The sequence below is a fragment of the Lissotriton helveticus genome, chromosome 9 (assembly GCF_964261635.1).
Source record: "Lissotriton helveticus chromosome 9, aLisHel1.1, whole genome shotgun sequence".
NCBI lineage: Eukaryota > Metazoa > Chordata > Amphibia > Caudata > Salamandridae > Lissotriton > Lissotriton helveticus.
In genome coordinates, this window is record NC_136070.1 from 500,384,221 (window position 1) to 500,401,535 (window position 17,315).

Genomic DNA, 17,315 nt, shown 5'->3' on the forward strand with positions numbered 1-17,315 from the left:
CTTAATCTGTCTCTCTCTCTCCGAGGCCACATGATTACTGTATAAAAGTGTCTATTAACATATCTGATTCAATGGGTCCATTTTTCCAAGTCCTTAAGTGAGCTGCTGTCCACTAATTTAATCCATAATTCCGTCTTTCCTTGACGGAGATAATGCTGTTTGGTGTAGCCTTCTGCGCTGCAGTCTTGTTCCGGTCAAGACCATCCAACAGTCAACAGTTTGACCCATCCTTGGAACAAATAAAAGCACCTTCTTTACTAAGTATAGGCTTTCTGTGCAGCCTTGTGATATAAAGATATTATTTTCCTATATCCATCTTTCAGAAAATAACTCAAACTTGTCATCAGGACATCAAATGTATAGCCGCTCCAGCTGCCAACAGCTGAAAAATTGGAAATTTGTGAAAGTTGGATGACTTCTGTATTAGGGAAAATTTCTAACTTTTTGGGGATTTTAAGGCATTCCTAGGATACTTGTGGAAATCTTGTATTTTCTAGAAGAAATCAAAGCATAAAATGTATTCATGTGAAAGTTGCCTGATGGATACGATTTGTGTAAATACGATTCAAATGTATGTTCCATTTTACATTTGTATTTTCCCTCCATGTGAAAAATATTTTACCTTTGACGAAAAACATATTTCTACATCTCCATCTAATAAGTGAGTCTTACCGCCCCCATCCTCCACCCACCAAATACAAATATATGTTGTGGAAATTGATTTCTGCCCCGTCTGACGTTTTTCATTTCCAGCTTGGGAAGTTACCTGTGAGGGATATGTAATTGTAAGTTGTTCAGCTCCACCCAGAAACACCAACAAGTTTTCCTCATCCTAAATGTGTGCTTGCAGGAAATTTACTACACTGATATTTTTTAGACTCTCAAATTTAATTAGTGAGCATAATTCCCAACAATATTGATTCGAAAATATGGGATTGAAAATGTGCCTATCTTATTTTATTTTAGCTCATTCAAGGTGACCTTGAGTGTGCAAATAGCTTTCTAAATAGTAAACCAAGGCTATCAATCCAGACTTGTGCACCACAAGAAAATGAACCAACCTTCCTCCGCCGACTACACAACTACTTCTGTGTATATCCTGATTTTCAGTAGAAACAAAATCTTGCTCTCTAACTGCAAGTGTTAACAGTTATTGGTCTCTGGTTCTCTTTTGATGTGGTAGGTCTATTTCCCTCTATATTTATGATGTACGGTCTTTTCTGTCTTGCTGTCAGTAAAGCTGAAGGCTTCTATATGAGAAATAAACTGGGAGGAAAATGTCATTGCTAAAAGCAGTTATGGTATTTAATAGTGTCATCCTTGTACACCTGAATGTTTGGTGCAAAGTCACAAAAACTATATTTTCTTTCAGGACAAAACTAGCATTAGGAAAGCACAAAGGTCGGACACTGGCTGCGAGGCTTTCCGCTTCGTCAATAATTATTTATTGACCTGGTCTTTGTAAAACTTTACTGTCGGTGAAGATGCTGGGAACTTACCAATATTTAAAATATATATAATTTTATAAATGAAAAAATGTTTCATTCCAGAGAGCACACATTAATTATCCTTGTAGTCTCTGGCACTGAAAATACTACTTTGGGGGAATAAGTGCTCTTTGGGAAACAGCAGAATGCAGTCACTCGCAGTGAAGTTATCCAGCAGCTGAAGTGAGCTGACCAACTGTACCATGTTGTATGCTGCAGTGAACGGAAGAAATATGTGAAAAACACAACAATACTTTTTTTTAAAAACTTTTTTGATAACTTTATTGCGGTCTTAGACCATAAAAGCAGAAGTAAAATATGTACATACACGGAATAGAATACATAAATAATTATAAAATACATGGTTAAAAGGTTATTAAACAGTAAGTTATCAAAGTAATGGTATCAAAACATCCCAGTTAATCACAGATTGTTACAGTTCATTAAAGTAAGTCTTCTGTGCCACATTCCATATAAAAAACGGGATACCGCAAACACAATAGAGGGGGAGGTGTCATATCTTAGAATTCTGACAGCTTGTGCACATTGTCTTAAACCAAGGCTTCTACATAGCGGTGCCAGCCAGCATCTCCTTATTGTACTGTAGGCTGGGCAGAAGAATAAGACGTGGACAGTATCCTCTTTGGGCAAATTCCCTCTTCTCGTCCATTCCATTTGCAAGTAAATGCCCCAATAGGTAGACAACCATGTCTTAATTGTGTATAAAGTTCTTGCAAGGGGAGGCTGTATTAAGTCCAGAAACTCCTCCCTCTTAGGCACCAGTTTCACCTGCAAAAACTCTGCAGACAAACTGCCCAGCGTTGTCGAGCTATACAGAAGGCTTAGGTTGTAATGTCTCAGGGAGGCCAAAAGCTCCATTCTCTTCACTCTCACAACAATACACCAATAGATGAAGAGCTCTGACTGTAAGCGACACTCAGTATATTATATGTGAAATTTTATTAAAATCAAAAGGTGTTGGCTAACGCAAGATGGAAAAAAAAGAAGTATCTTCTGAGATACAGGCCAGCATTTGTGAAATAAATAAAAATAAAATGGCAGTGCCTAGTAAACAACCAAGACTCCGCTGAAAATGGACTCCATTAAAACATACTCATTTAGACTATTGGTGTTCTTCTTTACCCTTCCCTTGTAATTGTTTTTCTTTCCTATCATTCAAAACTTTCTAATAACAACTGGATGCATAATAAAGTTCACTGGGTTATATTAGTGGGATATGTTACAATACAGTGCCTTAGTCACCTGTGATCAGGATATGGCTAAACAGATTGATGGTTATAGGTACATGGAGTGGTGAATGAGTGGATCGGTGGATAGTGTGGTGCATAGCTGAATGGGTTCAGGTGGGAGTGGATTGATAAACACCTGGGAGTAGGCAGGTGACTGCATGGGTGGGTGGAGGCGAGACGGATAGAAGCACGAGTGGTAGGATCTGGGTGTATTAGTCTGCCGTTGTGGGGTGGATGATTCAGATTTAAGAGACATGGTTTTGGTGGTCAAAATTGATGACATACAAAGTGGAGACCCCAACTTTCGTATCGACCCTCTTGACATTGTGGTTGGTGGGAAAATTCTGTTGTTATTGGTAGACTCTGGTGCTCGAATAACAATGATAACTCCTGAATTATTTGACAGAGTTTAGCCTAAACGAGATTTGTCTCTTCCTAACCGCAAAGCTGTATCATATGAGGTGCTTAGCATTGATCTATGTGGGTATATAGAAGAGATACTAGCGTTCAAGGGGTGAAGTATTGCTGGCAGAATATTTCGCAAATATGGGTCTAAACCTCCTGGGGTGGTTTCACCAAGGACTTTTTGGTATGGTTCTTAAACCAGGGACATCAGAACAGTGTTTAGCCATAAGGGACAACTCATAATTTCAGAATATTATAAACCAGAATCCATACGTCTTCTAATGCGAGTTAGGAAGGATCTCTGGGTTTAAACACAAAATAATTGTGAAGAAAGGTGCTAGGCAGGTCAAACATTAACTCAGGAATGTTCTGTTCAGCATTGCTAAGGATTTAAAAAAAAAATTTAGACATGCCTTGTAAGAGGGGTGTGATTGAACCGGTGGAGTCCTTTCTTTGGTTGTCTCCTTTGGTGGCACAAAAGTACAACAATGAATTGAGAGTATGTGTTGATCTCAGATGTTTTAATAAAGAAAGATGGGTGGACTCACATGCATTGCTCAATTGAGCTCTTGCCAAGGTTGTCAGAGGCCAAGGTATTCTCTAAGCTTGAACTAGCCTCTGCGTATCACCAAATAGAACTGGATGATGAATCCAAACTGCTCACAGCTTTTGTTTCCCCTTCTTGTACATACCAATATCGTAGGAAGCCTTTCGGCTTAGCTTCAGCTGCATCTTTGTTCCAGAGAGTTATGGTGAATATGCTCAAAGGTATCACAGGGGTATACATTTTTCAAGACAATATAATAATCTATGCTCCTGACAGACGTGCTCGTGACCTCATCCTTGATGAGGTTCTGAGCAAATTTCAGTGTAGAGGTGTGGTGCCCAGGTGGGACAAATGTGCGTTTCTCACAGGCCAGGTGGAATATCTTGGTCATCTCATCACTGAACGTGATGTTGAGCCAAACCCAGTGTTAGTGAAGAGCATTATAAATGCCAAAGCCCCAGTAGACAAACCTTGTTTCAAATCTTTTCTTGGCCTATGCGAATTCTACTTTATATTCATCAAGGATTATGCTACAAAGTTGCGGCCTCTGTCCAGCATGTTGAGAAGAGGTGTTGCGTTTGACTTCAGCCAAGAGTGTCAAAATGTGGTTGATGTGTTTGAATGGGTGAAAGAGCAGCTGTCTTCGCCGAATGTATTAAAAAATCTATGATCCAGAACTTCAATGTGTATTGACAGTAGATGCAAGCAATGTGGGTTTGGGTGCTGTACTCAGCCAAGTGAAGAACTCTGAAATGTACACACTCTGATATGCATCCTGGATGTTGTCTGACACAGAAAAACAATATTCTGTAATTGAGAGAGAATTGTTTGCTTGTTGGTAGGGGGTCTTGAAATTTAGGAACTATTTTTGGGGAACACTTTTTGTTATTCAAACAGACCACAAACTGCTAATTTACATTTTGAGTGGAAAAAACTCAAAAGGGTCCCCCCCCCCCGAATTGCACATCTTTCCACTAAATTGTTACAATTTCATTTTTGCCACAATTAGATATTTGCCACCACGTCTATTCCTGGCTCGAAAAATCGGCGTGCTGATTTCTTGTCATGCTCATCAGACTGGAGTGAAGATGACAAGATGTTCTGTTATGATGAGGATACAGAAAATTGCAGTGTGGCATCCATTGATTTACCATTGATTGCTGCTTTTTCTGAAAAGTATTAGGGGGATGCTCTAGAGGAGGACATGTCAGCCAGGAGAGGTGTATTCTCAGCCTAGGGTTCTTAACAAATGTGGCCAAGAACGTTGCCATTTTGCTATCAGTGTCTGATGTGAGAGACACCTTACCCTCCCATGACATATGAGAGCACTGTGTCCTCAGTCTATACCAGATCTTTTAGTCCAAATGTTTTCGTAGCCTGTTGCTAATGTGCTGTGTGACTTTGTCGCTTGTTCCCACTCTAAGGACTTCGATGACTTCATCTGCCACTAGCAGGTCTGAAACAGTGGTCTTACTTGGGTCTACTAATATCTGTTCTTTCAATTAGGGCCTTTAACCACCAGAGATGGGACACCATAGCCAGCTGTGCCAGGCATCCCTGAGGGGAGTCCTCCGAGTAGCCCACATCTTCTGTCTGAGGTACCTTTTACTTGTGGTACCACTACACAGGGGGGGAGGTTTCTATTGTGGTAACATCCTCCACCTCACACTGTGGGGCTTGATTGGGGTCAGTAATGTCTTTTGGAAAGAAAGCCTCTCACAATAGGATCATGCTTTCTTTTAGCCACCCCCTGTTTCTGAGACAGATCCCTCTGGGGTTCTGGGTCCTTTGGGACCAGGGATTCCTTTTTCACTGTGAGGGCTATACTCCTGCCATCAGCCAGGAATAAGAACTGCCTACCGAGGGGCTTAAGGGCAATATTTACAGCTTTCTGAAAGGAGGATTCAACCGCCTTGAAATTCCTTCCCAGTTTGGTGCACACCTCTTCTATGATCTCCTTGAAGAAGTCCTTATCACAGTGTCCTGACTTTTGCAGCGCTTTCTTTGACTAGGCAGCATTGCCTGAGATAGCTTTTGTAATAATGAGGGGTTTACAGTAGACACTTGAAACAACCTAATTTCTATGAAGGCAGGCATCCACATAGTGCATGTGAGTCTTCTTTAGCTGTGCTGGCAGATTAGTACAGGCCCCATGTCGGTTATCAATAGTGGGTTTGTATGAGGAGGAGTTGTTACAGAGTTTAGGCAGGTAATACATTGTCTGGCATAGTAGAACTGTGATTGCCCAGCGACCAAAACTGGTGGTTCTGCTGTTCTGCCAGTGAGTTGCTCCCTCTATGCCAGATTTGCCTTGAGGCCCACCGATAGTGGAGAGACTTGCACATAGTGGGTCACATACGGCACTCCCTGTGGTTGGCAATTACACCTCCTGGAGGGCTCGACTCCGTGCTCTCTCTTTCCTTCTCTCCCCATCAGATGCAGTGGTGTCTCTCTCGACCCCAGGCTTACGCACTGCCAGTCTAAGCTTCGCCCTGAAAGGAGGTTTATCGGCCTGCTAGAGTGTACTCTGCTCCCAAAATGAAAGTGCAAAGAGTACCATTTGTGAATATAGTGCATGGTGTGGGGCAGGAAGGTGGAGTCATGAACATGTGCACCTTGTTGCGGGACCTGAGCAGAGTGTCTTGAGAGAGCAAGCACCAGTTAATAGGCGGTAGACCCGAATAGCAAGAAGCCTGTTAAATAAATTGCTTCATGGTTTAATTCACAGTGAAGATGCCATTGATATTTAGTAGAAATATGTAAGGGAAACACAAGAGAAGTTGATGCCACCCTGTGCAGGTCCTCGAGTAGATCAAACCCCAGGAGAAGCGCTTAACTCAAAGCCGAGCAGTGAAGAATTTGGATATGCTGTTTCTCTTGAGGGCTTATGTCTTTGTTGGGACACACTGCAATTAGCCAATTCTGTTGTGTTCGTTTTCCATGGACTCATGGGAGTTGTAGTTGCAGGTAGTGGTTTGCTTGAGTTACTTTGAAAGCTGTTAAGAATAAAAGCTAGAAACTCTTGTATGATCCTCGCCTCCTGCCCAATGTTAGGATCCAGGTGCAGCATGGAATTCCCATTTTCAATGCATTTGTGTTTACTATAGATTACTCCACTTTACAAATGAAGTTGTTACTGCACTTTGCATAAAGATTCGCTAATATTAACCCCAATTTCTCTATCTCTGTAGGTAATGTTTTGATGAATCCTGGTACGTCCAATGGAGTAACATTTACAAATGACTCTAATGCAACAGCACAACAAGGAAAGATTTTCTTGGGCACTCTTCCATCTAACACCGTGGTGTACACAGTTCCAAATTCAGGGCAGGCATTGGGATCTGTCAAACACCAAGGACTGGAGCGAAGCCTTCTGTTTTCTCAGTTAATGCCCGTAAGTCAAAGTGCACATTTGAATGTTAGCATACCTTCGGACGGGAGCCTTCAATCTATGGCAGCCACCTTAGTAAATGGTACAATGCCAAACTTTTCATTAGCCCAGCCAACTTTGGTAAATGGTACCGGGGAACTGAATTGTGTTACTGGGATGATAAGTGATCAATCTGTGTCTGCACCTGTAACCAGTTCACCCACTGTGATCTCGGTCAGCAACGCTAACTATGCAGCTCTCCAAAACTGCTCTTTTATCACCGGCCCGGATACTTTATCCTTGTCAGCAGCACACTCTACTCTTAGTGAAATAGGTTCTACAACTGACGAGAATGAGAGTCACCAGTCTGGGCAGGTTCATCAGGATGTAATCGGGCAGCACATGATGGTTCTTCAGACGGTACCCAATGTTAAGGATGACTTCTTATCTATGTCACAATGTACATCTACAAATGGCAATATTGTTGTGCCGGATTCCAGATCTACCTATGTGATCAGTAGCATGATCAACACAGCCTGTGGAGACCTGGACATGGACAAGAAAAAGCTTGCCAAACTCCACAATGTTCACATGGACGCAGAGATGCAAGAGATTTAATGAATGGCATTGTGGGACTTATGCAAAATAGTACAGAGGCAAATCCTTCGAAAAATGACTTATTTAATGAAAAATAGGATTGTATACATAATATTTTTTCGTTGTCAAATGCTCAGTTACTAAGTAGTGGGATGGGTTTTTCCCTGGTTTGGGCATCCAAAATGTGCTGTTACAGAAGAAGAGAAATAATTACATAAAGAGCACAGAACAAATATTCAGTAGTGTGTCTCTCCAGAATATCTTCTAATCCGTTGGTGGCAACAGTGTGAATAGTAAAAATTACCCTGCACAAATATGCAATAAAAGGATACATGGAGTTTCGTCTCCCCGTGGGCATTGCAACATTTGAATGACATACAATACCTCATACACACTCCCTTTGTTTGAGTTTTAAGTGATTCTTCAGATTGGAAATCGACTAAATTCAAAAGGTTTTTTTTTGTTTTCGACAAGGGATGTCAATGTTTAAATCTGTGTGGTGCAACTTCTGGATTTTGTTGCCCTCCTTACCAGTGAAATAATATGCATATTGAATTTAGCAGCACTGAAGATTTTACTTATGAATGTATATTGACAGTCATTTTAATCAAGATTTATTGAAGTGTGAGCATTGATTTGTGTTTGTTATTTATATGTCTTTTTTGTTTGAACAAGTGTCTTCATTTAAAAAAAATTTTTTTTAGAGAGATTGTTGCTACAGAGAGCACATTCTAAATACTGTCAGTGCTGAATCTATAAGACAGGAAATGCATTTACAATGTATAGTTGGATTTTTATTTGGGATATTTTGCGTTGTCTTTTATTAGGACCAGTTTTATTTTTAAACAGTGTGTGTGTTTTTAACCAAATTCGTTGTGCCTTTCTTCCTAGTGGCCTTTCATTACTTTTTATTTTCTTAAAGCACATATCTGGAATGACTGACAATTCAAATACAGTATACTAGTGAGGAGCATACGGTATGAAGTGTTCCAGGAATACAAGATTTGAAGTCTCTAATGTCCTCACACTATTAAAAAAAGCTGAACATTTGCTTTATCTCTACACAACTGAAAGACAATCACTTTGTGCCCTTTCATTCGCATTTTCTTTTTTTTTTTGTAAACCATTCTAATTATGAATATGTTCTTCATGTTTGTAAACTGGGACACTAATCTATTGTATTGCACTACTGTATTAATTGGCCTCTTAATTGCATTTTTCACTTCAAGTACCTGCATGGCCTTTGGTACGCTTGTTGTTGACTGCAGTGGTTACATTGTTAGGTGCCTGAATCATCAGAAACTGAGTGTGTACTTATGTTTGTTGGTGTAACCTAACCCCAACAACGATCAAAATGTTTTCGACACAACTGTAGCTATTGATCCCCAACATGAATTGTTACACTATTCTTCCTGTTACAGTGAAGTTTCAGAACAAATTGTTGAAGTGTTTCATTGCCATTTTTAGGATTAAAGTTAAACTTTTATATTTCTAAAACAAATCTATTTCTGAACTCAAAATTATTATATAACATCTATATTGCATGTAAATCTTTTGGGATCCCCACTATGGGAAAGTCAAATAATTTGTTGCATGTTTGTCTAGATCTAGTCATCATTTTCTGTTTCTACTTGTACTGTAATTTTAATTGTGCCTTACAAGAAAAAATGACATGAACTATTTATGTTTTCAAAATAATAGCCAGAACCCCTACTGCACTGTTACATGATGGAACACAGAGCATGTCACAAAACATTTCTGTGCTAAAATACTCAACCAAAGAGGTCTAAAGTATGTATGTTTATTGTACTGTAAAAGGGATTATTTTGTGCCTGGACAACTAAGTGTTTTATTGTATTCTGAAGCGAAGTGTACTTATTTTTCTAAACTGTAATGAATAAACTCTCTATATTTATACACCGCTTGTGTAGTATTTTTTTTTAAAGTTATAACAGAAATTTTATTCAACTGAAGATGGCATACAATAAAATAGTACGAAGCAATTAAACAAGAATTACAGAAAGGGCAAGGTAAAAAATAAGGAAAACAGAAAGAGGAAAAAAGTTAATTGCATATTAAAAAGGACATTACAGTCTGATTATTTGTCATTGTTACAAACTTGAGAGAATATAAGGAGATATTTGATATTAACAGGTCTTAGAGAATTTTTGTAGGGAAGTCAGGGAGGTTGTAAGACTTCCTGGAGAATAGGCGGGGGAGCAAAAGCTGTAGTAGTGGAGTAATCTAGAAATTGAGAGACAGGTGTCCATAAGGCTTTTCATTTTAACACAAGAGATAAAGGATGCATGTAAGCCAAATCCATTCGGTGATTATGGCAGACTGCTTACCACCATGCTCTAAAAGACAGTTGTGTAAATCTTTCCTATTAGGGTTCATTTGTTGGAAAGCAAGTGCTAATAACCGATCTAGCATCAGCATGTGAAAAGGAACATTCGCCCAGTACTCGGATACACTGCCTATAAACACCTTGGAGATGGAAAAAGAGACGTTGTAACCAGAAAGCAGAAACTAAGGGGCAAGTGATGAGTAAATGCACCAAGTCAGCTTGTGGTGCAGAGCAAGTCCAGCAACTGTCAGGGATATCCTGGTTAATCTAGTGCAGGAAATTAGGTGTAATAAAGTCTTTTGCAAATGAAAAAAAGTGTTTGTGTAGTTAGCAGCTCAGGAGAACGTCCTAATTTTAATCCAGATTAGTTTCCAGGATGATATAGATATTGTGGTAGAAAGATATTTTTCCTATTTAAGTTCCGTCATGGTTTTGGATCTCAAAATGGGAGAATCAAGTAAGTGAGAATAGATAAGTGATGCCTTAGAGCACGTAGGTAGGATGCCAGATAATTTTGTAGGTGATGGAGATTCAATGGATGAGGTGAATTTTGAAAAGGATTATAGACTTAAACCACAATTTTTGTAGAAGAAGAAATCTAGTTAGGAAAGTCGACTGGAGAAAAAACCTCAGAAGCAAGATGGCGTCTGACTCACGGCGACAAAGATCGCTCCTGATGCCGACAGAATACAATATATGAAAATGAGGTGCTGATAAGAGTTGAAAGGCAGTATACCGAAAGGAAACTCACCCTCGATGTGAAAGGTATACGACGGCGATTTCTTTGTGGCAGCCGAGGAGCTATTGACGGAGATCCTGTTCACAGTAACAGCGGTGCTAGTGGAGCTGTGGGGCTTTCGTGCGCAGCGGAGGAGAGCCTGCGGAGTCGGCGGAATCGGCGAAATCGGCAGAGGCAGAGGCAGTCAGGATAGCGGAGCCCCGAGCTCCGCAAGCAGGGCTCTCCTGGAGATTCCGACGGTGCTGCGAGCCGAGGTGGCTGGTGTGTCCGCAGCTGCTGATCTTGCGAGGATTCCGCCGAAAGTAACCCGCAGCGGACGGGGGAAAGCTGCAGATCTGGAACAAGGATCAATGCCCCTGAAAGGCTTTGGCACATCACAGGCAAAGGATCTGGGAAAGGCTGTTGGGAAGGAGGCTGGTAAAGATGCCGGGCAGACTCCAGGTGAGAGCTATGACATACAAAAAAAAAACGAGACTGGCACATGTAGCAATACACGGGGGAGAGGGCCAAAACCAGGGGAAGTTAACACTGGGGGTCTTAAGAGTATAACCGGATTTTTTTCTCCGGCCACTCAGTCAGGCCCCCTGAAAAAAGGCTCACCGGTCCAAGTGAAAAATGCGGCACTCCCCAAAGGGAAGAAGGCTGCAGAGGAGGACTTTCAAGCGGCCCAGACAGCTCCTACTGGGGCAGGGCAGAGAGCTACCACCCCCGGAACACGGTGGGGGGAGGCAGCGAAGGCAGTGAAAACAATTTAGACAAAGATGGGGGGGGAACACTGTTGTTCAATCTCACAAACCTTCTCAAGAACACCAAGGTCAACAGGAGCCTTTTGTGGGAGAAAGCGTGCCAACAGACCCTAAAGACCCCATAGGTGGAGAACATCTGACTATGAATACGCTAGTACAGGAGATTACTGCTAGCAGCGGCCCTAGTGCCCTGAGGATACTCAGGACGTTGGGGATAACTTCTACTCAGTCACTGATGGGTCGGAAGTCACCCCCTCGGAAGCTGAAGATAGTGAAAACGCATTGCCTTCTAGCTCAATTTCCAGCTCAGAGGTGGGCACTGGAACCCCACCAAAGGATACGTTTCTAAGAAAAAAGAAACTGTCAAGGAGACAGAGGGACTCCCACTCCCTTGAGAAAGCTAGTAGTGAACAACGTCGGACTAGTAGAGACAATTCGGATGCAATACTGAAATGGGATTATTCAGCCACTAGGAACATTTACCCAGAACATACAGCACAGGCGGTGGCAAGGGTGGACGACGATGCTCCCTCTCTTCGGACGATACTCGAATCAATCAAACAATTTCAGGAAGAGACAAGAACGGAGCGAAAAAAGAGTAGGCTGGCAACCAAGAATTTACAAGGGGCTGTAAGGAAAGTGGCTAAAATCTGCACAGACACCAATACAAGACTGGCCCAATTGGAAGATCACACAAGCCTCCTTGAAGACTGTCAGGTGAAAGACTCAGCTAACCTCAGTACCTACAATAAACAGTTTACAGAAGTACAATGGAAACTGGAAGATCTCGAAAATCGTCAGACGAAATAATCTCAGGATTCTGGTGATTGGTGATTGAAGAAGGGATAGAAGGCGGCGACATCAGGGTCTATGTCCTGAAATTAATGAAAGGAGCTTTCCCGGAATTGAACCAATGGGATTGGGAAACGGAAATTCAAAGGGTCCACCGCTTTCCGCTAGCTCTGAAGAAAAAACAATCGAGAACTCAGGAGGTAGCAGCAAGACCTAGAGCAATTCTAATATACTTTGGGAATTTTTTATTGAGAGAAGGTTTATTCTAAAGCCCCCCCGAATGCCAAACGCTCCTTTGAGAACCAGTCATTCTTTACCACCCCTGATTTTTGCCACATCACAGTGGAGTGGCGATGGCGGGTGAGGGAGCTGCTGGAACCATGTCAACAGATGGGCCTGCAGGCCTATCTAATGAATCCAGCGAGGCTGAAGATTATTCACAAAAACAACCCTAGGGTTTTTACATCCGAAATACAAGCCAAGGCTTATATGGACACGTTGAAGCCAGGAAATGTAAATCCAACACCCTAGTGAGAAGATGGCTGGCACATTTTGACTTTGTTTTCTTTCTCTCCCTCGCATAGTCATATATATATGCGTAAGAATGAGGAGAACACATATTAAGGGGGGAAGGAAAAGGGGAGAGGAACTTTGTACTACTTAGCATGTAATGGGTGAGGTGGAGGTATAGGGGGTGGTATAGGGGGAAGGTTTATTCAGCACGTCATGTAGGTTAAATTTATGCAAAATGCGGCAAAGGGAGGCAGACTTTCAGACTCCATCATAGAGACCTTAAGTCTGCTTGCTTCATTTGGCTGGGTGGAGGGTGGGGGGGAGGGACCACAGAAAGAGTGGGGTATGGGTGTGGGGATAAAAGGGGAGATAAAATCATCATCATCTAATAAAGAAAATCAGATTAGGGTACACAGGAGAAAAGAAGGTTAATTTAAAGAAACTTTATGCAGATAGTCACCATTAATGTATGTGGGCTTAACGATGCGAGGAAACGTAGGAATGTGAAAGAATATCTTAGAACTGTGTGCGCTGATATGATATGCTTACAGGAAACCCATGTCGAGATATCTCGCAAATTCTTATTGGATCAGTTGGGTTATCAACTTTTAACATGCACGACACCAGGAACTAGAACACTGGGTGGCGATACTTGCTCGGGCTATGGCTATAGTAGCTAAAAAAATGTCTCGCAGACGCCTATGACCGCTGGGCTATGGTAGAATGCCAAACACAGGGATTGAATTTTACTTTATGTTAGATATATGCCCCAACTGTAGATGATCCGGAAATAATAAATCAAATCAATATACAAATGGCCAACTGGCCTCTTCCAATAATAATGTGTGTAGATTTGAATAATAATGGTTTAAATGGTCTATGGAAAAATTACCCTGACAGGTTTGTAGGACGAAAGAGGAAAAGCCATAGAGCTTTAATCCAACTAATGAATGACAATGGAAATATAGATATGAGGGAACAACAAAACGCATGCGGGGGTGGCAGTACATATTATTCTGCACCACACAAGGCAGTAGCACGTTTAGATTATTTTTTGATTTCTCCCACTTTACTCCCCATCTCTAAAATAAACAGGTTGCCACGGATTTCGATCCCAAATTCTCAGATCCAACCAACTAGCTGGTCATTTGAGCGAGCTCTACTACAAGACAGCAAATATGTGACACACATGGAAGGCTGGCTTAAGGATTTTCTCGAAATAGAGGGACTGCGCAGGCTGGGGTAGTCTGGGACGCCTTGAAGGCTGGTATCAGGGGAGAGACTATGAGCTATTCTATTAGACGCAAGAAGGTAGACAAGGCTGAGATGGAGGTGAAGATAAGATTAATTATACATTAGAGGAAGAACCGGTCAAGGCGATAGGTGCTAAGCATAACATAGAAGAGATAGCACAGAAATTGGCTCTAGCCAAGGCTACGGTGAGGGAATTGATCGCCTCTAAGGCGGCTGGAAAATTCCTGGCCTGGAAGCAGGATCAATATGAATACAGTGAACAAGTAGGGTGCATTTTAGCAGTTAGAACTCGGCAGGCAACAACTAAAGGGTATATACCTGAGCTGATATCAGATGCTGGGGTAACAGTCACCACTCCTAAAGAGATCTGCATGGTATTTTAGGACTTATATCAAAAGTTATATAATTCAGATAGGGCTATGGGCAGGGAGGAAATAGACTATTACCTTGAGTCTGCTTCATTTGAGAGGCTCTCTATCGAGGACATAGTGGTTATGGAGGCTTGCTTTTCTCCTGAGGAAATCCAGGGGGCAATCAATGATCTTCCTGCCGGGAAGGCAGTTAGGCCCGATCTTATCCCACTCCAATTTTATAAGAAATTTTTTCCAGCTTTAAAAGAACATATTAGCAAACTCATGATCCAAACACAGAGTGGAGCAACACCCCTGCAATCTTGGGGGGAGGCCATAATGGTGGTGGTCCTGAAAACAAAAAACAAGCCCCCAACAGATCCAGGTACATATAGACCAATTAGCTTAATGAACAGTGATACCAAAATATATTCAAAGATCCTAGCGAACCGCTTAAGCTTGGTAATCGGGAAGGTAATCTCCCCTAGACAACACAGGTTTATCCCAGGGAGGGGTACGGCAGATCATATGAGAAGAGTATATGTGCTCTTATTTGATGGCACTTGCAAACACAACAGTGATGGACAGAATGTGGATCAATGTCACACATTCACCCCAGTCCAAAGATCTGGGCCCAAATCCATCGTTTTTCCACTCCACACCACCCTGGGTTAGACAATGGCGATATGCAAATCAGCACTGACCCTGTGCCCCATGGGAACAGTCCAGTCCGAACTACAAAAGCCATGTCCTTCCCAGAACGGAAACAAGCATCCGAGCCCCATGGGAACAGTCCAGTCCGAACTACAAAAGCCATGTCCTTCCCAGAACGGAAACAAGCATCCGAGCCCCATGGGAACAGTCCAGTCCGAACTACAAAAGCCATGTCCTTCCCAGAACGGAAACAAGCATTTGGAGTGCAAAAAAACGATGGATTTGGGCCCAGATCTTTTGACTGGGGGAGTGTGTGACATTGATCCACATTCAGTCCATCACTTGTTGTTTTTGCAATTGCCGCCCTAAGTGCGCTGGGGATGCCCAGACGTGGGTCCCAGGCACTCCACACCACTTGGAGTCAAGCTAGCCGGGCTGAAGAGAGGTGTTACCTCGAAACCGGTCCGGTCCTCGGATGCTTGATTCCGTTCTGGGAAGGACATGGCTTTTGTAGTTCGGACTGGACTGTTCCCATGGGGCAACAGGGTCAGAGCTGATTTGCATATCGCCATTGTCTAACCCAGGGTGGTGTGGAGTGCAAAAAAACGATGGATTTGGGCCCAGATCTTTTGACTGGGGGAGTGTGTGACATTGATCCACATTCAGTCCATCACTTGTTGTTTTTGCAATTGCCGCCCTAAGTGCGCTGGGGATGCCCAGACGTGGGTCCCAGGCACTCCACACCACTTGGAGTCAAGCTAGCCGGGCTGAAGAGAGGTGTTACCTCGAAACCGGTCCGGTCCTCGGATGCTTGATTCCGTTCTGGGAAGGACATGGCTTTTGTAGTTCGGACTGGACTGTTCCCATGGGGCAACAGGGTCAGAGCTGATTTGCATATCGCCATTGTCTAACCCAGGGTGGTGTGGAGTGCAAAAAAACGATGGATTTGGGCCCAGATCTTTTGACTGGGGGAGTGTGTGACATTGATCCACATTCAGTCCATCACTTGTTGTTTTTGCTTATTTGATGGCACGGCATCCTCATGAGACCCTATGGCCCTTATATTGTTGGACACCGAGAAAGCTTTCGATAGGGTCTCGTGGGGCTTCCTCTGGTCTGCATTAGAAAAAGCAAATGTTGGAAAACAGTGCATAGGGGCTCTACAGGCACTATACATAAACCCCAAGATCAGACTTCGAGCAATGGGTGAGGTGAGCGGAATAATTAACGTTGGGCGGGGAACACGGCAAGGGGTGCCCTTGCTCCCTGCTACTCTTTGGTTTTTATATCGACTCCTTTATCAGGAGAATAGAATTAAATAGAAACATCCTGCCAATAACACTGAACGGGTATGAAACCAAAATTATAGGCTTTTCAGATGACTTAGCAATCACATCGTCAGAACCTGTATCGGTTCTATCTGAAATAGAAAGAGAGGCAGTTATTTACGGGGCATTGTCTGGCTATAAATTAAACCAAGGTAAGACGCAAATTGTGGTCAATAACAAAATCACACTGGCTGACCAAAGAGTAACAGATTCAGCTGTATATCTTGGAATAACAATAACATCAGATCTAACAAAGATAGTGGAAAAAAATCTGGCCCCTGTAAGTTAAAAATCTAAAAAGATTTAGATAGAATGAATAATCTGCATCTGACGATAGTAGGTCGCTGTAACCTAATAAAAATGATATTCCTCCCAAAAGTCCTATATCTATTCAGGACGATTCCACTTAAATTCAACAATAATTGGTTTAAAGAGATTGAGGGAGTTGCCAACCGCTTCATCTGGGCGCAAGGCAGAACGTGAAGGGCCATTAAGTTTATGTCTCTCGCAAGGGATCGAGGGGGCTTGACAGTACCTGACTTCAGGGCATATTATTGGGCGTCGGTCCTCCAATATATTAGAGGACTGTTAGGGGGCACTACTTCGGATAAATGGAGCATCCCAGATATATATGAACTTATAACAACTGAGGCCAACAATTGGCTTTTAACGTTCAGCGAGGCAAACAATTACGAGAAAGTTAAGTTCAAGACACTTGGGGCAGCAATATTGGTTTGGACTTCGGTCCGGAAAAAGCTGGGACTTGGAGGAATGAATTATTATACCCACCTGATCAAAAACCCCTCATTACCGGAGGTGTTCCATGATAATGTAATGAGACGATGGCATGAGCTTGGTGTAAAGACTATTTGGGATTTCACAGATTCTACAGGCATAACTACTTTCGATAAGGCGCAACATTTATTTAATCTAGAG

At 42.3% G+C, this 17,315-nt stretch overlaps 1 protein-coding gene across 2 annotated transcripts in view; it reads left to right on the top strand.

Moving 5' to 3' along the window:
* Positions 1 to 9,571, top strand: part of SIX4 (SIX homeobox 4) — a 136,756-nt gene extending 127,185 nt beyond the window's left edge. The window contains exon 3 of one of the 2 annotated variants that reach the window (XM_078660340.1): positions 6,881 to 9,571. In XM_078660340.1, the coding sequence (XP_078516466.1) occupies positions 6,881 to 7,677 (797 nt within the window). In that variant the 3' untranslated portion in view covers positions 7,678 to 9,571. The remainder of the gene's footprint in view (positions 1 to 6,880) is intronic. The other variant, XM_078660341.1, reaches the window with a different exon arrangement.
* Positions 9,572 to 17,315: the final 7,744 nt, after the last annotated feature.